Source organism: Erithacus rubecula (genome assembly GCF_903797595.1).
Source record: "Erithacus rubecula genome assembly, chromosome: 1".
Taxonomy (NCBI): domain Eukaryota; kingdom Metazoa; phylum Chordata; class Aves; order Passeriformes; family Muscicapidae; genus Erithacus; species Erithacus rubecula.
In genome coordinates, this window is record NC_136658.1 from 87544150 (window position 1) to 87571433 (window position 27284).

Below are 27284 nucleotides of genomic sequence, written 5' to 3' on the forward strand. Positions count from 1 at the left end.
TCAAACAGATTTCCTTCCCATTTATAGTTGCAGCAGTACCTGCAGAGCTGATGCATTTCTACACTCATGAGCACATCCATAGTATTCATGCCCATGCCCCTGGCTCTATCTTGCTCTTTACTGATACCATCTTGCTTTCAACTACTATAACACCTAGCTATAACACCTCCTTGTAACAGCCAGTCACACAAATTCAAAAATGTAAAATAGTGTTCCTGACACTGCATTTTGACCTTTTCATTTGGTATCTGCATGTCAGAATTTTGTCTCCAAACCATTTTGGTTTCAATGTTCTCTTTCCAACACAAGAGGCAGATATTTTCTCAGGACAAAGTAGAGTTTCATAAGTAATCACTTAACATCAAAATCTGAAGCTGTAAGGAAAAGCACTTCATACTGAGTTTTGTTAACATCTTGGTTTCTTACAGATTATTTGTTTCAAACAGTTATCACCTCTCTTCTAACACATCCTGATTTCATTCTTTTCACTCCATCTTTTTGACTGTTTCTTGTAAATGCTTAAAACTATTACAAAAAACACATCTAGTCTATTGGTTTAATCCTGGTTTGTAGACATCTTCCTATGATGATTCTCATCCCTTCTGCAAAACAAAGTCCATCCTGATGATAATAATATCAGGGTAGTACAGAGAAAAGCTGACCTTGCAGCCATTCATGTCCATGGTGACTTCAGTATTTTTAATGTACACATTTTTATATAACTACCAAGAAACAATGCATTCTTAAAGCTGCAGTTTAAAAACCAGATTGCAGGCATTTGTGCATATCATAGAACGGTTTGGGTGGAAAAGGACATTCAAGATCTTCTCAAGCATCTAGTGACAATCTCCCTGCCAGAGGCAGGGACACTTTCCACAGGACGAGGTTGCTCCAAACCCCCATTCAAATCAACCTTGATCGCATCCAGAGATGCAGCATCAACTTCTCTGCTCCTGTTCCAGTGTCTCACCATCCTCAAGGTAAATCTGAAGCAACCCTCTTTCAGCTTCAACTCCTCCTCTTTTGTATTTTCACTTAACACCCTTGTAAAAAGTCCCTCTCCATCTTTTTTGCAGTCTTCTTTTAAGTACTGGACATAACATATTATATAACACCACCTTACATAATATTATGCTATTAAAACAACATAAATATTACATATGTTATATACATATAGGTAGCCCTCTTCAATAGAATTGGTGAAAAAAGTCTGATAAAAGTTTCACAGTTTCTTTAAAGGTAGCTTTATTTATAAATATATTACTCTTTTGAAACATGATTTGTTTATCTTGTAGACAAAACTGTAGCAAAGGGTATAAAAAAACCCAGGAAATCAGTAATTATCTGAAATCATAAGTGAATTGAGAGTATGCTTTGTCTAATTCAAGTGACTTGCTTATAAGCACTCATGAAGTGTATAGCAGAACTCATCTATGTTTTTACTGTATTAAACTAATATAAGACTGACTCAAAGCAAAAAAATTCATACTTTCGTGCTTATATGCTACTCAACAGAATTGGAACATTTTAAAAAGTGTTGTGGCATATTTATGACAATTTGGAATTAATGCAGAAAGACACAATACTTTAGCAAAAGTATTAACATATGTACCACCTGCACAGCGTTTATCACCCCACTGAGGGAGTGACTCCTGTTTCTCCACATCACAAGGCCATTCAGAACACAGGAATCAGTGAAAGCTCTGCTACATGCAGGGCTTTTACAAGTGAATAATAACCAACAGTATGTTCAGAGAAAGTTAAATGAAATTGATTTGGGAAAGTTAGACCAAAGGTACATTTGATAACATACATATATTGGCATAGGATTTCTTTAAAACAGTTGCTGATAAAAACAGAATTTCTATTTTAAACGAGTCTATCTTTAGTAGTCCCTGCTCAGCAACTCTCAGTCTTATCAAACAGAGGCTATTAACTCCAGGAACTCCTCTGACAAAGAAATCCCCCAACATCTGTAATTACACAATTATGATTTTAAAAAAGAAAAAAAAAAAACTTTACAGTAAGGCCAACAGACTGAAGACAGAAGTCACAGAGAATACTAGGAAAACAGAAGAAAGAGCATGTGAGAGTAAGCAAGCTTCACTTTCCTACTTGTAAAGAGAGAAAAATTACACCTAGTGTTAGGTTTGGACCTGTTGTCCCTTCCTTCTTCAGGTTCTCTTTAGCTTGTCTTATGCAGCTTCACTACATAAAGACTCCACACACTGATACAAAAAACTTAAAAGGCACTGTTAGGGGTAGTACCAGCAGAAGATAAAATATAACTAATAACCCTGGGCTGAGCCATGGGAAAGGTAAATGGCTTCTCCTGGGAGCACAAGGGAGGTTGCAAAGAGCCTGTGACCTGGAAATCCCATGCTGAGCAGGATCATCAAGAGCAGAGCTTTTCCTTGCTCTCTCTAGGCACTGACAGTTATCCTCAGAAGGAAATTGCATTATTGTGCCTGGAAGAAGTGCACACTCATGTACTCCCATCCCAGTTCAGGTACTGAGATCCCTGAGCTGGCCCCTTTGAGAGTCCAGTTGATGCAGAAGCATTTAAGCTTTACTGCCAGCCAAATCCATCTACTCTTTTCTTCTCTATCAGTTCCTGCCCCATTCAGTCTCCGGCAGGGCTGGGCACACCTAACTCTTCAGCCCTTGGAGAATCAGATCTGACCTCCTGCTTCCTCCAGTGTGGCTGGAAATCAGGAGATTACACAGACAGAAATGGAGAGCTGTGTGTTACAACTGCATTCAGAGCAGCTGTGTGTGTGTAAAAGGCACACACAACACTCCCTGCATTAATCCCTGTCCCATACACTTTTCTGTCCACCCACCCTCTCTGCTCCCCCCAGGATATGCTACACAATTATTTATCAGCTTCACAAACACATGGCCATGCCTCTTCTCCCTGTGAGCTTTGGATGCTTTTCTGACTTTCAAATGTCATTGCTCAGAGCTGTGTTTGAACTCCTCATCTTGAAAGTGCTATGTCATGGCCCTAGAGAGGCCAGAGCCTTATAGTTGTAAAGCATCACCTTGGAAAGTGTGGGACAGTCTAGGTCTCTGCTGGGTTCCAAGTGGCTCATCTTGATAGAGGTGGTTTAGTATTTCCTTAAGCTTCAGTTTTAACATTTCTTCTAAATGTGGTAACAAAATGAGAGCAGACCCAGTCATTGTGTGTTTATAATAGCACTATAAGCAAGTGCTGCAGGGAAGAGGTACAGCACAAGGGCATGCATTTCTGCTGAAAGAAATTAATATTTCAGCAACATCTGCTGAAACATGTCAGAATTACTTAACTTTATTAAACTATTAGTCACTGTGATTAATTGTGAGTCATCTCAATCAGATTACCACTTAATGTAGCTAAGGTTTCCTTTGCAATGTATAGGATTCCCAACACACAGCATTATTGTCTCAGGCTACTATCACAGAAACCAATGTTTGGATCAGTATTTGATGAAAAGTCCTAAAGAAACAGGCAGATAACAGAAGACCAGATTATTTGTGAAACAAAACCAGGATCACAGCTGTTCCATGAATATAGCATACAGCATTACAAAGTAGGAAGTAACAGTAGTACTGTTCTTCCAAGTTCAACTTCTTATTTTTTTATAAGAAAGAACAGGAAATAAAGCTGCAGCACAAAAGAGCACTTTGTAATTTCATGTATAATTTAATTGTAGTGACATCTCTTTAGGACAAATTCTTCAAGTAATAGTTCTGCATCCACTGCAGAGTCAATCTTGCACTTCTGCAAGGGAAACAATTTGCAAGAGTCATATCCCACTGCTCTTCAGTATCATCTTCTGGGAGCATAAGCCCTGCTGACTCCAGTTATGTTGGTGACCCAAGCACAAATCCAGGGCTCTGAAGCTGTAAAATTTCCCATTATTAAATTATGACAGTAAAAGTTTTCAGCTGGACAGGATGACCAAGGCAAAATACTGTGTATTGATTACCCACAGACTGAAATGAAGAGTAAGAAGAGACTTTGTAAGTCTCCTTAACCCAGCTTCCTCTATGGGTGGTATGGTGGAGGAGGGAATCTGTTCTCCTGCCTAAAGTCTGTGGATTTTCTAACTTTGCCAGGTGTCTCTGACAAGACAGGAAAGTCTCTTGGCTCTCATTAAACAGGCTACTCCTATCCAGGAAGTTTTAAATTTTTTTGCTCTTTCTTGTGTTCTTCTTTTTAATGAGTCTTTTGGTGTTTTTTTTTTTTTTTTCCCAAAGCCATAAGCAGCTGTAAATAAACACATTCCTATGAACTGTTGCTGCCTCAAAATGGATTTTCAGTACTATTTTCCCCTCTGTTCAACAGAAATGTACACATCCAATCAGTCTTCAATTCATTGATTCAGGTGGAACAAGAAATGCAAATCCCTACTTTGTCAACAAATGAGCTTCTCAAATCATAGAAACTCTATACAGGTATTAGATTAACTTCAGGAAAAGGGAATTTGGAAATTGAAAAATATTAAATTAATAAATTAAAAACATCATCATGCTACTACATGAATCCATAGTTTGCTATGTATTGAATAATCTGTGCATGATTCCACTGGTTTGGGAAAAGATACAGACCAAACCTGAGCAAAGGCATGGAGCACAAACAGGCTAAGGCTTTTCCTCCTGGAAAGGGATATGGTGGAAGACCACCAACAGAAACAAGATTATAAATGGGGATAACAGTCATTGTCAGATTCAAGGATTTGGAATATGAACTCAAATTAGCAGGAAGTTTTCAAATGAAGCTCATAGTTTATTTTGGCAAACATTCCTACAGTTGAACTGTTCTTTATTCTGAGAATTTACATGGGCTTCAAAGGTATTGAAGGCATTCACAGAAGAGAAATACATTAAAGACTACTAAATACAAAATCATATTTCCAGCACAAGAATATGAAGCCTGAACCTTAAGGAAGTTTTGACTAAAAAGTTGTTTTATAATTTATCAGTTCTCAAAAAGTAAAATCCTGTTTAAGAAGGAAAAGAGGTTGTTTCTCACCAAGTTTTGGTAGCCGCTATGGCTGCCTAGTTTAACTTAGTTTCCTCTTAATCTGTAAATTCTACCAAAAAGTAAATAGTATCAAAATGTGTATAATTTTTGGTTTTTTCCAGAAAAAAAGACAAGCAACCTCCCTGCCAATTCAATTACTTCTTTCTTCTACACTCGAAACACTGGAGTTTTTCTAGCAGCTGATATTTTTCCATGCTGCAGCACTGTCATGTGATGAATTCAATCAAGGGCACATAACAGCCACTTCAAAGGCCAGCACCCAAGGCAGCTGAAGTAGCTAAAAGTTAAATCAACAAAAGGATACATGTTACAAAAGGTCATCACTGTCTCTAGAACTTAAAAGAAACTGCATACACAGTCCAAAAGACATGAGTTTTTATCTTTTACTACTCCAACATACACCTTTTGCAATATATTATTATATTTGAATTAACACATCAAACCACTAGAACACTTTTGTCTAGCCAAAGTCTGTCCCTGTATCATTTTTTACAATCAGGGATATATCATAAAGAAAACAGAGCATTAAGCACACTCCACAGTGACACTGCGATGTGCATGAAATACCCCTTTGCACTTGAATCAAAGTATTACCTTGCTGACACCAGGAAGCCTCTGGTGAAGCACAGTAAAACGTACCTTTAGATGCACCAATATAGTCCAAGGTTTATATCACTACAAACTGATGTCTTTTTCAGGACATTATGACATGGCATTTTTGAGTAAAGAAGCATACAGATGGACTAATTGATGACATTTCCTCATGCTTTTCAACTATCCTTTTTAGAAACTCAGTTTGTTGTAAATTGGTGAAGTCTGTACTTGGAAGTTTAGAGTTCCTCATCCTTGAAGAGCAATCATATACCTTCTTACATAAGCACTAAACACCTATAAAAGCCCAGCTGAAAGTTACTGTCTGTCTCGCTGATGGAAAGATGAAGGAAGTAACCTTCATGGCTGAGGTAACATTATACAGTGTGCTTGCAAGCATGTACCTTTACCCTAACAATTATTGATTTGCCATTTTAATTTTGCACATTGGAGCATTTAGCAGGAAATTAATGTCTGCATTCCCTACCCTGTAATAGGTGCCCCCTCCAGAGGGGGCAATGGACAAGGACAGGTGAAAGTGTAAGAGATAGCAGCTTACAGAACCAGAGTGAATGTTAGTCAAGTCACAGTGGTGCCTTATTCAGGCTGTCGGGGATGGAGCAGGGGAATAATAGAGTTTACTTGAAAGGGAAGCATGGAAAGTTTTCATATTCAGGCAACAGTCATCAAAACAGCTTTCAGCAGTCTAAGTAACTGTTCAATATTATAAATCACTTACATGAATTCTGCTCCCTCCTGTAAAATCACCACTGTATCTACTACCAAAAAGAGAATCTATATTTTATTTTTTAAATGAGGTAGGTTTAATAAACAGAAAAACTGAGAAATCACATGTATATATAAAATGTACGTATTTCCACTAATACTTCTTGTTTATGAAAGGTTATTTGCAGATACAGTTCACAGCTAAATAGTTAAACTTTCAAAATAATTAACTGAATATGCTTGATATTAACATAAAAATAGTGACGTCTCTGTCCTGAACTTGAAGTCATACATATTTACAAATTGCTGACAGGGGGTTCATAGTTCAATGAACATTTAAGTCATACTTTAAAACCTCACTGCATAGCAAAGCAACTTCCACTAACCTGATAATCACAAAAAGATGTCAAAACATAGTTGAACAGGATGCTTATATTTCAAGAAAATATCAGCAGTAACTTCAATGTCTTTATTTGCATACATCTCAGATGAGATTTAAAAAAATAAGAAAAATGTGACAGGAGTACAAAAATTTACATTAAGTGTGTTTACTCTTCCATAATTCAAAAGGCAATACAAATCCATGTGTAGAGTACAGGATTTCTCATTGTACCAGTCTGACTGTACTTCATCTGTACTTTACCTTACCTTTCAAGCATTCTATCTAATTAAAGATGCCTAAATACTACACTGCTTCTTAATACACTTTCTTTGAATGAAGCATGGTTAGAAGGTTGCAAATAGTAAATCTCAAATGAGAACTGACACACCATTTGTGAAAAGTCTTGCTTTCATTATGTTAATGGCTGGCAAGTGTTCAGGTCCATGAGGGTACTTGCTCAGTTCCTTGAGAACACAATGCTACCAAGGTCCTTAAAATGGGCTGGGATTTAAGACACTAATTAAAAAGAAACTCTCAGTAAAGGAGATACTATTTTGAATTATTTCATATTAGATCATAAACTTCACGAGCTCACATCTTCAGCTAAGTATATTGCAAACCTGGGAGTTGTTGAGTTGTTAGCCATACATCACCTGCAAGCATTGAAATTTCTATGCCACTGCAGTAAAAACTTTTGGCTAAAGCAATCCAGCTGAAAAGTACCAACATCCCAACTACTCACAAAAAGCTGCTGAAGCTTAAACTTACTAATTGAGGTAAGGGACAACTGGAAGGTTTCTGAACAGCTACCTTAACTAACTGTAGATGCACTTTCATGTGAAAAAGACTTGAAAAAGCCTCACAGAAACAGCAGGAGCTTTGGAAGGAAATGGCAATGATGGAGAGAGTATGATGAATCCAAGTGCTCAACAAATTATTTCTAGTACTTTGAGGCATTGCTTTTGAGTACAAAGGATGCTGTCTTTCTTTAGGAAGATTTTATTTACTCCATGATTGCCTCAAATGAAAATTTCCTTTTTCATTGTTGAAAAGCTCATTACTACTCAGAGACTGCTATACTAGTTATTACAGTAAACATGGGAGAAATTATTCTATTTCTCTTCATTTTAGAGGCAACTTAGCAATTGGTTTCTCTAGAAGAAATCTGAGATATCTTCATTTTACCTTTGCTAGTTGCAGAAAGGAAAAATATACAGGAAGCTTAGGAAAAATCTTGAAAGAAACAAAGAATAACTTCAGCTGATTTATCTACATGAATGAAAGAAAATACTGGTACCTTTGATGAGACTATTCTATTATCTGGGAATCTCTGTGGAATGTATGCTTCAGCGCCTGGAGGTGGTTCACGATGCCCAACATAAATAGTCCGACTGTCCACCCAATTCTCTTCTCCAGCACACTACAGGGGAAAAGAAAAAGAGTTACTGTGTCAGGTCACTCAGTATTTCTGCAGTGACATGAGTCACACTTTAAATTAACTAATCACATGCCTGACCATCAATACATACACAGCCACCAGCACATGACTCCTCACACTTTTCTCAAGTGAGTATCAGCTCAAGATCACCAAAACACCTAAAGCCAAGTCAAATGTCAAAACTCTGCCTTAACTGCACTTTCCCACAATGCAAGGAAAGAACATACATGAAAATCACTATTCTGAATTTTTGTTTATAACTGAAAAAAGGGCAAATGGTTTAAGATTCTCAGTCAAATTAGGTATTTAGTAAGTATTTGTGTTTGTTACTCTTTTCACCACTGACAAAAATCTTTGTGAATTAAAATATTTTAATATATAACAAATACTTCACATTTTTGAGACTAGCCAGCCATAACTTGGCATTTCACTTGCAGCAAAGAGAAGCTCTGTTCTCCTGAAATACTATTAGTAATCATTTCTCCACAGAAGAACAAACTTAGAGATTTAGGTTGCCAGGAAAAGACCTCAGCTTTTCAACTCAGAGAACCTCCTCATCTGTGAAAGCTGTAGAAAAAAAAAAAGTAGGTATGCCAAATTTTCACATTCACATCACACTCCACCATACCTAATAGCTTCCCCAAAATTCCTATTTCTGTGTTCTCTAACTGTAAAAAAAAAAACAAATCACTGTACAAAAGTATTTACGCAAAACCAAAATAAACATTTTTTTAAATTTAGAAATTAATTTTTTGGGAGGATATGGATTATAAAATGACCATCCCTTAGCCAACAGGGTTTGGTTGCATGAAAAACAGTTTTGAAGCACAGAACACACTCCTAACACTTGGAGGAACTCAAGCATCAGCAACTTTAGCATCATCTCATGGTCAAATCTGGAATAATTGAAATATGCCTTAATTTAAGCTCAAAACCTCTGCTTTATGTTGCAGTGATGCTCCTACACCTGCTTTCATTAAGTTTATTAGAGGACAGCTTTTTTTCTGCATCTTCAATAGCAGCATTTCTTTAGCACATTAAATGTGTCCTGAATGTGCTCCTGGGCACTGGTGCCTCTGCCTCTATAGGTGAACTGACACTGAGCAAACTAATCCCAAAGAATGTGACTTTGGCAGTTTACACAGCAGCATTCTCCAAAGCAGCCAGATGCACCTGTGCTATTCTTGACAGAGCTTAATCATACAGACAAGGTACCTTCTTTTCTAGATAGTCTTAATAGTTATAGGTCCATTTACTTTACTAGTATACACTTGGTTAGTAAGCCTAAAATAAAATTTAGTTCTCAAACTTAAACATTCACCCTAACATTTTCATCATCGATGCACATCTATGTGATTTTTCCACTGCCCTTAAGTGCAACACAGCCAAAGAACACTTTCTACATAATTTATTGGGAATAGAAGTCTTGCAATACTCTGCAGATTTGGAGCAGTTAAGCTAATAAAACAATTATCTCTGTGATGCACATGACCTTCTCGAGGAGAGAACACCAAAAATACAAAAAAAAAAACCTATTGGGCTCAGACTATTAACCACAAAATAGCTGAGTAGAAGTCATCAAGTAAAATGTAAAGTGAAGTAGAAGGATTAAAGAAAAGCAACTTCTGCCATCCCAGAAATAGATACTAGAAGCAGACACAAAGGACCCAAAATCCTTACTTGATTCTTACATGACAAAAATGAAGGCATTATGTTCAGAAGATACCAAAGGACAAAACTAAAATACTCAGCATAAAGCTAAAATCAAAAGTTAACCCCACTCTTTTTTATGTGTTATTCAACTTCCAATAACTTGAAAGAATCACTTAATACATTATATGAAGCTGCTTACAAAGAAGGTAAAAATGATAGCCCCTCATAAAACACACTGATGGCCCAGTTAGGGCTTAGGCTAAGCCCTGTAACTGCCCCTGGTTCAGATGGAGTGCAAACACATTTCTCCCACGCCACATCTAGCACAGACCTGAAACTAGGACACGGGTCAGTATAAAAATTCCATTGATTTTCCAGTCAGACAACTTCTCCCTTATCAAGTGGACTTGTCAAAAAGTAAAGTGACATTCAGCCAGCCCACTTCTGAAGCCCAGGTAACATTCTTTGAGCAAGCCAAAACACTACTTCTTTTGGAAGGAAGTAGAGCATGCCTATGTTTCCATATTCCACCTTACTTCTATGGCAATAACAAAACATGCTATCTTTTACTATTCTATCAGTACACAATCCTTATCTTGCCTGTGCACTAAATGTACAATGCACACAAATTATCTACTGACACTTGCAGCACTCAATACTCCTAGCAATGCAAGGGAATGTGAAATATTCCTGTATAATACACAAACTGCACAACATTTTTTAGTTTTTCATTAGGAAGGACATTCCAGACAAGCACAAATATTACCTCTGATAAGTGAAGTGTCTAAGTTCAGAGATGATTACATAAAGGGCTAACAGGAATGCCACACAAACCTTGAATACCAAGAAGAAATCCCTCAGCTTCTACTTCCTTCTACACTGGCCCAGTTTGACAATTTCTCATAATTATTATATACCAGTCCAATACAGTTTGACAATGCTCTTAGTTCAGAAAAGGATTTTTTTAAAGTTTCACTGTACACACTGAGTTTTTATTACGACTCAGTTAAAAAAAAGGCCTCTGAAATTGCCCTTAAACCTGGGAAGACAGAGCTCTAAACAGCACTCTCCCACCATTACTTGCCAGTATTCACAGGTCTGATAGCCCACTCAAATTTGTATCCCTAAAGCAAGGCATTACTTTAAGCATTGATATAAAATGAAGACAATATCTTCTATTAGTTTAATTTGATCTGGTTTTATCACAAATTGATAAATTTACCATAATTATATATATACTACAAACCATATCTAACAAACTATCTGCTAGCATAAAACACTTTTTACTTTTCTCTATGTTGATAGGTTAGAGAAAATAAATGCACTTTACCAACCTAATTTAACAACTTCAAATCTCCAAAGCACTCACAGTCTAAGTGGAAAAAGTAACCACGGAAGGGTAAGGCTCTCTTTGCCAGTCAAGCAGAACTGCAATGCACAAAGTTACACATACTGTTCAATATGGCAACAAGACAACTCACTTGTGTGAAGCAGAAAAAGATACTTTTAGAAGAACAGCACTGCAAGTCAGGATATGGGCCACACAGAGAAATTAAACTACAGAAACTGAACGTCCTGTAATGCCAACCTCCAAAGCTAAACACCCTGATCTGACAGTTATTCTAGTGTTCTGGTATTAGAACTTAGAGAATGACACCAGTCACAAAAAACAGTAGTCTGATGCTGCTGCCAGAACAATGAACTATATTCACTTCTTTTAAGTTCCATCGCTTAGGCCCATTAAGAATACATCCAAGAAACCATAAATATACCTTAGCATTATCTGCTTCTATTTATAGTGTAAAGCTCAATGTACTGAGACCTAGTTTTACTGGCACATCAATGAAATGTTACATACATTTATTCTTTCAAGCAGTGTCAGCAACCATGAAAGCAAAGACCAGCAAAAGACAGAGACAGTTAACAGGATTTTCCCTTAAGAGTTTAAGTATTTCTACAGATATTTGCTTCTGATTTAGAAAAATCCAACTGAAACTAGCTTGAGATTCACCTTCATGCTACTCTGGTAATTTTTATCTAGATTTAATTTAAACAAATGTATTGCCTGAAAAGACAAGGGGCTTAGCATTCAATGGGTGAAGGCAAAAGGATTATAGGAAGATTCTAGTGGCAGTTACTGGAAAAGTAACTGACTTTGAAAGATTCCAAGTCTTTCCACATATTTTTTTTTTAGTAAAGAGATGCAACAAACGATTTTGAAATCGGTGGAAACACTGAATGATATTTCCTGACTCTCTACTTGAACTATTAACTCAGGCATAATTAACAGCAACAACCTTCAGTTCAATATTATATTTTCTCTCCAAATAACAAACACAAACACTACTCAAACAAGTTAATATGCACAAAGTACAGCTGAAAATTCAATCTGCCCAGGCCAGGTTCTAAGTACATTTTGCTGAACAGTATTCTCTTCTACTTTTTTCTAAATGCTTTTTGATTAAAAGGAATAGTGCACTCAAACCACAGATTTGACAGCAAAAAATTCTCAGCATCAGCTATAGCCCTGTTCACCCAGGCTGTGACTCCATTCCTCCACACAGAAGTACTTTACACAGATAGAGGCAGGCTTTCCTAACAGCCTGGTGTTTTACTGAATCACAAATATTTGGTGTCAATTAAGCAATTAACACCACTGTTAAAACTGCACACCGAACACACAGCTGCTCAACCACTTTGGAGTTTTAGGATAACAGATACTGACAAGCCACTATCACTCAATCTACAGGAAGAACTAAGAGTGCACAGTGTGAAAAAACATTCACACATTACAGCAGATCTGCACTAAAGGCTCTCAGTTTCCAATTTTTCATTCAGTGAAGAGACACAACTTCAATATCTCAAATCAGCAATTCACTAAAGTGAAGAGAAAAAACAGTCGTTTTACTTTGTAATACTGTAAGGAAAATGTCCTTTTCATGCTCTACGAGATCATATAATCTCATCCTTGTCTTCATTTGTCCAATGTACTGCTCTTTTACACTTGACACCATTCTGCAGGAATAAGTGCAGCCATTTCCCTTTGCAAACAATGGCACAGAGTGCAGATTTTTACTTCATCTTTCCAAATCCAATCCTTTTAAGGATAGATTTGATCTATAGATAACAAAAATCCATCTAAAGAAATAATAACTTTTAAATAACCTACATTTCCAGTAAAATAGATTAAGCTTTTAAATAGTCTACTTCTGAAAAAAAAAAAATTCTCTAAGTTGTACATATTTGTGGAGATAAAGGGTGAAATCCTTATCCATTTAAAGGATCTTAGATTTCAAATGATAGGCCAATTCACAAATACCTATAGAGTGAGCACTTATGCTTTACATTTTGCTCACAGCATTATACCACCCCTTCATATGAATTTGCCAAGCTCAGAATGAAGAGCATAACTTGGAAAGTTGTTCAAATGGTCATGTCTCATATGAATATAGAATAGCACAGATGAAAATTCATATAATTATCAGAGAAATACCCTATCAGGTTTTATATTCTGAAAAAGGACAACTTTAACATGAGACACTGTAAACATAAAGTAAATTCTTTCACCTACAAGTCATGGACATATGACAATAAAAAACTAATTTAATGGGATACCAAAATGTAGCTCTTCAGAGGCAACCACAAAAAGAAAAAAAAAGAAAAAAAAAAAGAAACTAACAACTCTCTCCCAGAAATGTATTACTAATTAACACAGTTCCTATGGATCACCCATAATGGGATCTTTTGCTACAGAAAATTACTGCACCTCATTTCAGCAAATGAATTTTAAACCCTTGGATGAAGATTTTTGTTAGAAATAACATTTGAAATCACAACTCTCCCCAGTCAATTGCCTACAAATCATAGAATATTGGATGTAAGTGTTGCAGAGGGTAAAGAAAGATGATATTAACATTATTTAACTGTAAATATATTGTTTTACTTATTACTCTCAGAGAAAAGATGCAATTAGAAGTAAAGGCAGGTACATCTTAACTACACAAAATGGTGCCAGACCCACAAGTTTCCCAACCAAGCCATATTCTCTACTACTTGGTGCATCCTGGTTTTCTGATCTATCTTTCCACCTCCTGCAAGGGTCTTGTGCATGCAGAGGGGAAATGCATTTATAGCAATAGGCTGAAATAAGTTTTTTGCGACATTTTTGAAGAGGAAATGGAAAAGTACGATGATGAAATGATGCAAAGTTCTGCAATTCACAGCTGTTAGAACAAACATGTCACAACAGCAAATATTCCAGTTTCTGTAAAATACCTAACACTTCTACATGTGTCCCAAATGTTTTATTTCAGCCCTCCTGTACACAACTCCTTGAACATCATACTTAGAAGAAAACAATTCTGAAGCTATTCTAATAAGACTATATTCCAGTTGTGTCACATGAGCTGGCATAGGTACACTACAACATAGCACTTGGAAGACAGACTAATTCTCCTTTCTGATTTCCAGTTTGGAACATCATTTTCAGCTGATTTCCCCACACTCTGTACTTTGAACGGTTGAATAATTTGACCTCCTGGATGACAAAGCCAGTGATCTGTGCTCCTCCTAAAAAGGGTTACAATAATTCTTTGTTACATAAAAACTCACCTCAGTTATTCATGGAAGTCTGAGATGATTTCTAAGCAGTCAATTTAAATTTCAATTCCAAATACTGCTGACATATGGGTCTGTTAGGTACAGCTACTTCTGATGTCTGTGCTTTCTCATTGGACCAATCTTTAGTTTCCCTGTTTATTTCCATGAAAAGTAGCAATAAAAGTGACAGAGATAAAAGTCTGATTCCATCTAGTTTTATGGGATCACTGCAAGGATGGTAAGAAAGTAGATCTGTGACATACACGAATTACTGGACACCTGGAAAAAATGCTTTTGCTACACTTTCCCTTCCTCTCAATGTACCAGTTCTGACACATTTTGCCTCTTATTGCCAGTGGGATGGACACCATGTGCATCCTGCTCCTCTGCCCAGGTCCAGCCAAGAACAGCATCTACATGGAAATCCTTTCAAGAGTCTCACTTGCAATTAGAAAGGCAAATGAGAAAAAAAAAACCTACTCTGCAAAGTGCAGTGGTAAGAGAAACTAGAAGGGAAAGTGTCACATGAGACACAGGATATTTGACAGCCTTAGTACTTCAATTAATAAAAAATCAAGTTTATTTCTTAGTAGTTCCAGACCAACAGCTGAAATCAAGGTTTGCTGAGGAAGTGTACAGCTGCCTTAGATGCCAAGAAAAGCTGTAAAACAGCAGCAATTTCATTTTTTAAGGCAATTAAAGGCCACTAAGCTCTACATGCAGTGCCAGTCACTTGGAGTATCAACAAAGATATTTTCAAGAGAGTTGTATAGATACTTCATAAGGCAGAGAATTTTTTTTTTATCTTAGCTGCCAAAGACTACTTGTGTTTGCAGTAATCCAAAAAGAAAAAAATCTAAAGCTATCAAAATTTTCAGGGCAAAAAATAGAATTTTAAAAATTCTATTTACAGATTCTAAAGAAACAGGAGGATGGAGGGAAGCAAGCAGCAGATTGCTTTCATTCATTCAAAAATAAGTAATAAACCCACAGATATGCCATGCTAGTTAGTTCTTTTCAAATTAACATTACTAATTATTAAACTAAGTAACTAAATTAAGAAAAATCGAGCAAGAATATCTGTTGCAAATCTTTTCCAAGGAACACCACAATGCATATGGAGACAGTATGCATTGACAAGAATTACAAGATCAGATGCAATAAAATCCATTCCTAAATGGTATTCTTATAAGAGTTGCAGATTATTCAAAAGGGAACGTATTCTAAAAATGTGCTTTAATAACAGTAAATTACTCTGCCATCAGACATTATCAGAACCAGCCAGAGTGACAACACCTTCCATTAGGATTTTTTGCAAAAAAAGTGGAAGAATCAAATTTGCCATCTGATTTCCAGGACAAAGATAGTTAAAATATATGGGCTTCTGTATTCTTCTTTATACTTAGTACAAGGGTTGTGAAAATGCCTCATCTACATGTTCACCGATCTTTAAATTGTTCAAGTAAACTATGGATTAAAAAAAAAAGATAATTAACTATTGCACACTGCAGTCTACTGACACACAGCTGAGCAGCAGACCTCTATTCCTACTTTTACTACAAAAATATAATGTGGTTTTGATGTCAATAAAATACCTCCCCCCATTGTTAACCCCTGCCATCACATTTAAATCTGTAAAACAAGTTTACTGCCAAGTAGCAACTACTCACTATCCTAATGGTGAGTGCCTGTTAGAGTTCAAAAGGATTTTCATTCCTAAGTGGATACAGAGCTAGTGAAGCTATGATTCTAACAGACAGAAGGTAGGGCAACCTTCTTGTGTTATATGATGATACTGCAAAACTAACAGCTTATAAAATGCTGGTCTTGCAAGTCAGGGACCAAAGAATGTCCAAATGTTAGTACATGAGCTGTTCCTTCCATAATAATCTAAATCTTGTTATGTATTTATACTGAAGAATCACCAAAATATTTACAATAAATGCATATCTCTATATACTTTTACATATCTAATTATTTATACTTATTTGATACTGAACTACAGTTTCGTAAAGAACAGTGACTCACACATTTTTGGGGTTGTTTTTGCTACTCAAAGACTACTTTAAAAAAAGTGTCCTGGTATATACCTGCAGTTATGCTAGCACACATACCTCAGGTCAGGCTGCAACCTTATCAGAAGCAAATAACCCAAGATACAATCAAGAGGGAAAAGCTACCACATGGGTTCTACTGAACACTGTACTACTAAAGCAATTGCTACCTGTTAGTTTTCCACATCTACAAGGAGAAATCTAAATCCTCAGTAAAACTGACAGGTGTCATGTTTCAACAATTTTTCAAATTAAGATCTTGCTCATTTAGGCTGGTCCTGAACTTACTGCCCCGAGGCCAGACTATATTAGTCTGCAGAATTGTACTATATTTCTTTACTTCTATGGATAAGTGCCAAGCTCTCCCTGCATTACTGGTAAATTTACCAACAGCCAGCAAGGCCTAAAATAAGTTAAAATGACAATACTAATAGCCAAATTTCCTATTATGAGTAATTGTATTTTGCCAATTCTCCCTGCAGTGAAACATACAAATTCTCTCTTATATGTAATTGGTTTTGAGCCCTATTTGAAGACACAAAATATAACCCCAGAACCCCTATTCTTCACCTTGAAGAAATCTTCAAGTTGTAGTTCAAAATTAACTTGGTTGTTCAGATTAATGGACTAATTATGTAACATCAGAAGTTACCTAGCACTTTCCTTCATCTCCATGCTTTCTGTTGCACTCAGCACCAAATCTGATGTTATGCAGATTCAGCTTGGGGAACACACACACACACTTTGACAGAAGGAAGGACCCTAATTTCAGATGGCTATAAGGTTAATGAAACATTTATTTGGAGCTATTTGAAACACTTTCAACATCCTTCTAGCTCCTTACATACACAACAGCATTCAAATAAAGTTCAGAAATATTTAAGGAATATAAAATTTTAAGCTATTCCTTCCTCCTATACTGCAAAGCAAGACCATGTGTTGACGTATTTCAGTGGAAAAAGCCAAATGTTGATTCATGTAAGAGGTCACAAACTGTATTTTACAGTTTTACCTACTAGGACATAGGTGCTGTTGATGAAGTGCCACATTCAATCCTCATGCATAATAGTAATGTTTCAAATTTTCCAAAGTTAGCAAGCATCAGGATCATAAATCTGACTTCAGATAAGTCTACATTGATGAAAGACAAGAATTTTAAACTCAAAATGGCATAAAGAACATTCAATAGCTTTGAGTGTTCACATCATGAGTATGTGTAAACCTACTCATGATGCATAAGAAGTTTATGATACCAGTAACCCCAAGATTTTAGAACCCCTTTTGTTTTCACTGCACTTAAGGAATGTGAATTCCATTAAAATCAAACATTAGGTTAGAATTCTTTTGATGCAGTGAGCTTTTTAATATTTACTTTTACTCTCAAAGAACAGATTGAAAGACTTGTAACTGTACAATCTGAAGTACAATAAATATTTCACAACTCTGTACTTTTACAAACATCAAAAGACTCCAAGAATTTCTATAGTAATCAGTCAAATATTTACAAAAAATAAACTTCATCAGCATTTGCTATCAGCTGTGTTTTAAAAGTTATTAATACAAAACCATTCTTTTACAATAGAGCTATTGGTCATTTATAGTCACATACAGAATAAGATGCATAACATTTTTAAAAATTCATTACAAGATATTGACTGCTTAGTTAGAAGCTGGCTGCCAATTGCTAGTAAAAAAAAAAAAAATCTAGAAAGTCCAGAATATCTGCTATAAAAGCAATTAAATCAAACTTCAGAAATCAAAAGAGTCAATGTTTAGCCTTTAAAACAGTGAAATTGAAGATTTATAACTAAACTCTTTGGGAACTAAGTCAGAGAAACTCCAGTATCTAATTAATCCCCAATTAAGCAGGACACCAGAACTCAAGGACAGACTTTCGGTTTTTATCACCTTAAACAGTTCAATGAAGACAGGGTGAATTTTAAACCACTAAATCAATAATTCAGAGGAAACTTCTGATACAGCAGAGGTGAGGAATTCTTAAATAAAACACTTTCTCCACATATAATCAGTCACCTGTAAGGTACTGATCTACAATGAACTGAGTAACATGAGTAAACATTTCATGCTTGTAAAACACTAGTAATAAAAGCATTAATAAGAGCCAGATAACTCAAAGTAAGGTCAACACTGTACACCCAGCACATCTAAGTCAAGCTCCAGTAGACTAAGTACAGTATGAAACCATTTCTTGGTCAGAAGCAAAGATGGTCTGAATTGTTTTATTTTAGCAGAACTCTAGCTACTTGCCATTTAAAAATGTTACTATGAGACTTGTATCAGTACAATTACACAACACAGGGGATGCTAGTTTAGGATTTCAGTGATCCATACACCTCCCTTTATTCATATGTGGAAGACAATGTCCACACTGCACTTCAGTATATCATAATTGTTCTTTGTCCTTCATGCAAAAGAGGACAGGTATTTTTAAAGAAAGATTTTTCTATCAAGTTTAGAAGGTCGAGATTAATATATTCTGACTTGCAATGATTTTGATAATAAGGCAAAGGAGGTTATGCAGGTTTGTCTGGGATGAGATGATAAGTGTAATCTCAGCCTCCACATGTCTGTCATTCAGTGATACAGAGAAGAGGTTTAACAACCTTTGATGCTGCTGGTTTCTATGCAGCAGCAAAAGGATACATAAAAACATAAGAGAAGTCACTGACTTTCAGGCTTTGATTTACTGCTGTGACTTCTTTGATGTGGGTAGGGATGGAGGCAAGTAGTTACAATAAATCATCCCTTAAAAACAGCTTGTGATGGAATAGCTGCTTCTTGCCATAAAATTCTCTCAGGACTCCAGAATCTAAGAAAAAAATCACAATTTTTCCCCCCTAGACAAACATACTCCACAACATCAAATCTTTAAAAATCTCCCTGAAGAAACATTTCTCTGACTTGAAAGGCTGATCTGCCATTCCTTTCCTTTTCAATGATAAGCAAAGGGAAAAAAACCAAAAAAACCTAACCACATTTTATCCTCAATAAAAGGAGTCTCTATACCACACATTTTGGGAAACAAGTAGAAGTAAGCCCCAAGTACATGCTGGTAGGAAAGACCTCTGTTTAGCAAATTTGAAAAAGCCTAAAGTATACCTAAGGGAATCACAAGGCCTACAGATCCTCCAGAAGCCAAGTTGAGTATATCCAGCTTTGAGATAGCCTCTATAACAAATAATCTTAGGGAAAAAAGGTCAAGAAATAAACAATTCACTTTTATAATAGAAGAGTGACACCTGAGAGATATTATTTCAATTGAATGAACAAGTATACATAAACTATTGAACCAGAATCATCAGGATTATCTATTTTAATCTACTGTGTATGACAAGCTAAAGAACCTGAGAAGTGAAATAGGTAGATAATCATAAAAAGCACATTTGCTACCAATATTTTTGGTTTCAAATGAATACACATACTTAAGAAATGGAGTTATTACAACAGCAAAGACAGTATTTTTAGCACATTTTCCCTAGCATTCTTTTTGAAAACAGTCCAATAGACAAATGTTCTTTTTAAGTTTCAGCTTTCATGCTTAATAAAACTAATTGCCAGAAAACAGCGTGCCCCCTCATGTGTCTTTCCTGCTAGGCTAGAAATTCCTGTAATGAGTCCAAGTGAAAAAACCCCCAAACAGAAAATTCTCAGTTGATGCAAAATTGGGTTAGGAAAAGCAATGAGGACTTCTGAACTAGCTTGTGTTAGCTTTTTTTACATCTGTGTGGAAGAAATATGAATTAAGTATGAAGTTAATATCCAATACTATTATAATTGTAACGTATATTCCAAATATTGCTTCTTTCAAAAGTACACAAGACTTCTGGACTTTGTAATAATTTGACACTATCTACAAATTAAAACTGCCCATATTTTGAGCAGAGGTTTAGATCAAAACTTCCACATATCAGCTGGTTGCATAAACTGACAGGCAAATGCCTAGAATTCAGTGAATTTAGGAGAGGCAAATTCTATGTGCTTTCTAAACCAGCTAACATGAGTTTATTGTCTACCAGGTGAATTTCAGTCACAACTGTGTTTGTAAACAAGAGTCTAACCATTCATGACATTTATTCTCTCAGGTAATTCTTTCCTTAAACCTTCAAAAACATTGAAATCCAAAGGCAATCCCTAAATCAAATCAGAAATCCTTGCTCTACACTAACTTTTGTTTCCTCCCAAAACACAGTAGAACAAGATTCTAGAAATCCTACTTCACTCAGACAGAAATACAGACTCCTAGTAAATGAGGCATGTTTGATTCCTGCAGAAGAGCACATGACCAGTTTTGTAAAATCCACATTTCCAGATGTGTTTTGACAACATAGGGTACTCTTCAGGACACGTATCTTATAGGCAAGATCAGCTGTCCTGTAGGCATCAAAAATGGGGCAAGATACCAAAAGGATAGTGCCAAAAATAAAACTTCAGGTGATAGCCCAAGCAGCATTACCACAAATGAGATAAGTAATCCTTGGCAGTACCCTGGCTGGTAGTACCATGTCTTAAATGAGTTATTTCTGTCCACTTCCTAATACTTTCCTTTTTTTCCCACCTCTAAATGTAAGAAGATACAAACCATAAGTAAGAGAATTTCGGGGGGGGGGGGGGGGGGGGGGGGGGGGGGGAAGCAATTTACTTTTGCCATCTAGAAACAATTAATCTTCCTTATTTTTAGGAAGCATTCTATTAGACAATTCATTAGAAATAAAATACAGCTACATTTTATAAAGACAGAGGGAATACCAGGCATAGATCCCAACTTGAATCGCCATAGGAAGCACAGTATAAACATAAAAGGAAACTCATTTTTTTTCTTATAAATAAACAGCTATGACTAAAAATCAAGGAAAGCAGAAAATATTTTCACATTTATTTTACCCTTTAGAATATGACTTGCATCTGAGGCCTTGCCACAGCAGCCATATCAGTTACCATATCCAACAAGCACACCCCTGGAAGCAGATAGCTACGGTATGTAGGTCTAGAGCAGAGCAAGATGGTGAGTCTACCAGTTAATCTGTTATCTCTTTTCCTAGTACACATGGCTCCTGAGGGGTCAATTATACACTGTACATTGAATTCAAATGGAGCAAGTATTCTGATAAGAAGAGCTAATGACTTACTTTGTTTCTTAATGTAAGTTGATTATGTGCTTACGCAAGAGGCTATCAGGTGGCAGCTGGAACATTTGACTTCAGCTGAGCCATGGCTTCTCATCAATGGGGGCACTGTGAAGTGGAAATGGCTCTGGACCCACTGCCAGAAGGAAAGCAGTGCTCACACCAGTTGGACAAATTTTGGCACATGCAAGGAGTAAAGATATTATGTATCAAATTCATCCCAATTGAGTTAAATCTGCTATTGTTAAGAAAATTTCTTTTAAAGGGATATATTATGGAGAATATTCAAATAGCCAAGGACACTGGGGTTTGAGTGAGGGTTTTTTTGTTAGGTTTGTTGGTTATGTGGGTTTTTTTGAGAGAAGATCTTACATTACAGAAGGAAGAAAACTGAATTCAATTGCAAACTTCTAGAAATAAAACTTCCAGATGCTTTTGCGAGGACACTAGCCGGAAGCTGTTAAACAGATAATAGTTTCATTTGCAATTTGGGTAAATTTTTATATTTACAGAAAGAGTAAAAGGAAAAGTACAGAAGCTATGCTGAAATGTATTTGCACTTAACAAAAATACTTTCAAATGAGAAGTACTGCAGTCGTACAAAAAAAAGTCCTATCAGAAAACTACACCTCCAAATCTTATTATACAATAAAAATACTTCCTGGAAATAAATTTAGATTTCATTTGCACACACATTCCACACATATACAGCATTCTCTCGACTCATAGTACTAAGCTCTATTTCAAAGGTACAAGCTGCCAAAACCACCACAATTTTATTTGTATATTAGTTGAAATCTTGAGTGAACACAAGGCTAGTACTATAAAACCTAAGTACATACATTAAATCATCTGTATTAGAACTTATATCATCCCTCCCATATACTTGATAAAAAGACCATAAAGTGATGCCTCAGCTCTACGTAAAACCAAAAGTGTCCTTGTAACAGAGTGCCAACACTGCACTGTTCATGAAGAGGAAAAGCAAAACAATAAATTGCATGTTTTCACTTATTCCAATGGAGCTACTGTGAAAAGAAAGTCTTGCTAACTCACAAATACAAAAGTTACAATGATCTAGTGTCCCTGTAAGAACTGTAGTAATTTTCTTTGTAAGCTGCTTAGATTTCCTTAGTAGTAATTATTGTTACAAAGCACTTGACTATAAGTCTGTAAATTTAGTATCAAAATTAGCTGGCTTAGAAAATCTTGATTTTGGGGCTTGAGCAATAACTAGTGTTTCATTCCAGACCAACAAAAAAAAATAAAATTACAATGTCTCTACAACAGTGCTGTGTCCAACTGATGAATCTGCTTGCTTCAGCTCTACTGAGAGCACAGAGGTTACAAGCACATTTTCTACTTTGCCTTATTCCAGAAAAGAAAAACCCTGCAGTATCACTTACTAAGAGAGCTCTTTTGCATTTGCTCAGGCAACTGAAATACAATGAACTTTTGAAAGCATTTTCTCTTTGTGTTTGTGTGCAAAGAGAAGTGAGTAGATCACAGAGATGGAAGGGACAAAGTGTCAAGCAACTTTTGTTGGAAAACACCTATCATCTAACAAATACCCATGCCCTCCAATTCATGCTTAAGCAAGTGATTCTCCCTCTCCTGACCATTTTAAAGGTCTCCATACTTTAATACTAGCAGAAGCAGAGGATCACTGAATATGCTGAGTTGGAAAGGACCCACCATGATGAAGTCCAACTCCTGGCCCTAGTCAGGTCACCCCAAGAGCCACACCCTGTGCCTAAATGGATTGTCCAAACACTTCTTCAATTCTGTCAGGCTTGGTTGGTGCTGTGACCAAACACCCTGGGGAGGCTGTTCCAGAGCCCAACCACCTTCTAGGTGAAAAACCTTCTCCTGATATCCCACCTAAACCTCCCTTGACTCAGCTTCATACTGTTGCCTTGAGTCCTGTCACTGGTCACAAGAGTGAAAATCTGATTTCATACCCAGCAACATTTATATTCAGATTCACTCTTTGGAGTAAAGAGAACAAATACTTTGAGGGTTGGGTTTTAACTCTAAAAATATTTAAATTTCATAATACAGTAACACAATGTCTAAAAAATACTCAGATCTAGATTTAGAGCTGGCATATGACTTTTACTAATGTCAACACTGTGATGCAACTTGCTTTTGGTTATCCATTATATTGAATGTGCATTTCTTCAGCTGCCTATGGTTCCATGGCATGAAATAACTCATTTCTATACTTCTCTCAATTTAATCAGTATAAGGTGATTCTTCTAATTCAGTGTTGGAGAGAGAGCAATAAAAAGCCAGATTTCTTACAATGTAAATACCAGAACAAGAAAGAAATAGCATACTGGTTTTGTTCCTAGTGGTGTACAGTAATCTGCCTACTTCTAATGTTTCCTCTTTAACATTCTTACTTGCAGTAAATAAAGTATTATTTATGAATCTTTTCGTGCTTCGCTTGTACACTTGCATGGATATGAAACTGGACACATGGAAAAGGATTTTCCTCAAATGCGACGTAAGCTGGAAACCTTATTGGTAAAACACAACCAAATTCCATTTCTTTAGTCTTTTGGTTTCAGCTTTGTTTCCCTTTTAATCCCTCACCTTAGTATCAATATCCTCATTGATGTCTCCACCGTGAAAGCATAGGCATTTCTAAATATTATAAAGCTTAATACAGCATTAGATTTAACAAATACTCAAGAGTTAGGAACACTCTCATGAAAAAAACATGGTTTTGTCTTGATGCTTTATGAGGAAAAAGCTTGCTGTACCTCAGACACATCCTAGAGAGGAAGGGACACCAAAGGCCTCACCATGATCCTTGCGAGCCCTTCAGGAAATACCAACATTTCATAATTCTTTCTTTCTTATTCACAATGGGATTTGCTAAGCAAATTAAACTGAAGACTGTGGTAAAATAGGTGAAGAGCCAGTAAGCAGAGGGGTATATACACTGAAGGAGCTAGATTTACTAAGTAGGGGGCAAAAAATAATTTGCACGTCCCTGGAAAGAAACTTAAAGTTCATAAAACCTTTGCTATGTGTAAAGACACTAAGCTCCATAATGCTCTCTTCTACTTACAACATGAAAGAAACTCTAGATGATAGGAGCAGTTAAGAAAAATGGAAAAAGGGAAGGAGCATGGCGGAAGCCCGTAGAGGCCAAAGGGCTGTGGAAAACAAGCAGCACACTGGGGCAGTGTCTGAAGGAGGCCGGCAAGAGGACAAACCCACCTGGCGATTAAGCTCGAGGCAGGAGGTGCGGAGGGGCCCCGCGGCCATGGCGGTGCCGGGCCGGCCCAGGCCCCGCAGGCCCTGCCCGTGAGGGCAGCGCGGAGCCAAGGCAGGCGCGGCTGCAGCGCGGGCAGGAGCGCCCAGCACTGCCAGGCCCCGCAGGGAGTGCCCGGAGCCGGGGAGCCCCAGAGGGAGCAGGGCTGCCCGGGAACCAGCCCTGCACGCACACAAAGCTCTTTGGGTCACCCTCAAATGGCCGCAGAGCCCCCGCTGCCAGGCAGAGACACCAGCACACCAACAATTCCAGCTCTAGCCTCACAAGGGACCGTCCACGCTCTGATTCACATTCCACTGACACGAGAGCTTTTGAAATGTACACACGTGGTTGAAGGAATTTGATCCATATGATACTCAATTTCCCTACCTTACAAATTTATTTTTCCAAACGACTTATTTTGAAAGTCGAGCAAAACCAGTGAGTTCCACAGAACTGCCACCCTGTTTAGCAGGGCACGTGCTCCTAAAATCCGGCCTGACAAACAAAATGGAATATCACCGAAGTGTCCAGTCCCCAGGGCCACCACGGCGTCAGAATGCCATGACCTGGCAGAGTCTGCTGAAACCCTGGCCTTGACCCCACTTACAGGGGATCTAATCCTCGTTTGGCAGCCCCAAGGACACGAGTAACTTAGTCACCATTGCCTCAAACATGTGACAGATGCAGGCACATTCACTTCATAATGTCTGTCTCAAGCGGGGGGGAAAAAAAAAAAAGACATGGAAAAATTGCATCTTCAGTACAAAACTGCTGGCACGTGTTAAAATTCCCCTGTGACAGCAGAGCTACCTTAATGGCCATTCTGTAGCTAATGGCCACACGGTGCTGCCATCACCAAAAGCATTGAGCAACACAAATCAAGCTGCTTATTCCATCTCTAGTAAGATTAAGATTAGTATCAACCAAGAAAGCTTCTTCGCCACATCTCCGTAAGATGCTGTGAAAGCAAACAAATTCTAAAAAAAATACAGCACAGAAGAGAGAATGAATTTCAAATTTTATTTATAGGAATGGAGATAGGAAAGTCATTTACCTACAGTCTCATCTAGTAAGGCACAAAAGAGTCCCAGTGAAACATCCTGTAAAAAAAACATTTATTTGCACTGGGTATGCAGTCTTCTAGAATCATTGTCACAATAATTCCTTGCTGCTGAAAAAAGTGTCGTCATCTTCTTTGCTATTCTGATCTTCTGAAGACAGTTTATTTACCCATATCTGATTCCTGGTATGACTTCATCTCTGGAAACATTTGCTCTAAATTACGTATTCTGTTAAAATTTAATTTATACAGAGTTAAAACAGGATAGACAAAACACAGACTAGTCCCTTACTGCTGCCTTGTTAACCTCCTAACCTATTAGTGTTTTCAGTTCTAAGCTTTTTTAATACTGTGGATCAGTTCACACCACTGAATTAGTTAAACTATCAATACTTAAAAGAGAACAGGTACTGCCCCCTCTCAGCACCTGTAAAAAAATAATGCCAATACTAGCTGTTGCACTGATTTAATAAGCTTTTATTTCCTATGGTAAAACTGGGGGAAAATCAGCAATTACTTCACTTGGAAAGTCTTTTCCTTTAAGGAGAATCACAGTTAAGTCAACTGCCAACTACAACTAGTCAACACTCTACTACCTTTTTTTTGTACTGGTGCTGAAATTTCCACAAGCTAATTAACTCCCCCAATTAAGGCTTGAAGTTGGTCTGGAATTGTGTGTTACTTTAAAGCACTAACTAACTGTGGATAGCATCTTTGATCATATTACAAAAATCTTGTATCTCTCTCATTTTATATACAGCCAGCATATGGCTAGCTTTATGATTTGGCCTCTCTAACATTAGCTAAGTAGTTCCAGTGCCTCTGAAATGATCATACATCAGAAGATCTAAGAACATGCCTCTTCTTTTGAAATGCCTCCAAAAAGGCTATTCCTCTTTTATTGCTAGCTTGTCATTATTGGTTCGTGCCACTTCCTTTTAAAATGAGTGGCTCTAATGCTATTGATTTAAGAAGTTCCACTCCAGGGAGCTCACATTAAATTCAGTCAAATGATGTAATGTATTGGATTGTCCCATCATCTTAGTTCAAAAATTCTCTAGAGGTTATGGAACAAGGCTAGGCTAAGAAAAGAAATCACCTTGGCAATTCCTTGGAATTAACAAATAAATCAGAATGTCCATACTTTTCCTTCAAGTTACAGCAAGTTATAAATCAATACACATCAAATCTATTACTTTAATTATTTTCTCATTCTCCTGTATGCCAATAAGAGAGCAGATCACAGATCTGATTACAACAATTACTTCCAGTAAGATGCCAGTAAGATCAAATCAAAGTAATGTGAGGCTGTTTTAAAGAGATTATTACTAGTTTTCCCT

General features: G+C 36.9%; 1 protein-coding gene across 6 annotated transcripts in view; it reads right to left on the reverse strand.

The window, feature by feature from the left end:
• Nucleotides 1–27284, reverse strand: part of ATP11A (ATPase phospholipid transporting 11A) — a 117126-nt gene that overhangs the window by 51772 nt on the left and 38070 nt on the right. For all 6 annotated transcript variants that reach the window (XM_079323176.1, XM_079323177.1, XM_079323178.1 and 3 more), the window contains exon 2: nt 8026–8148. In XM_079323176.1, coding sequence (XP_079179302.1) covers nt 8026–8148 — 123 coding nt within the window. The remainder of the gene's footprint in view (nt 1–8025; nt 8149–27284) is intronic.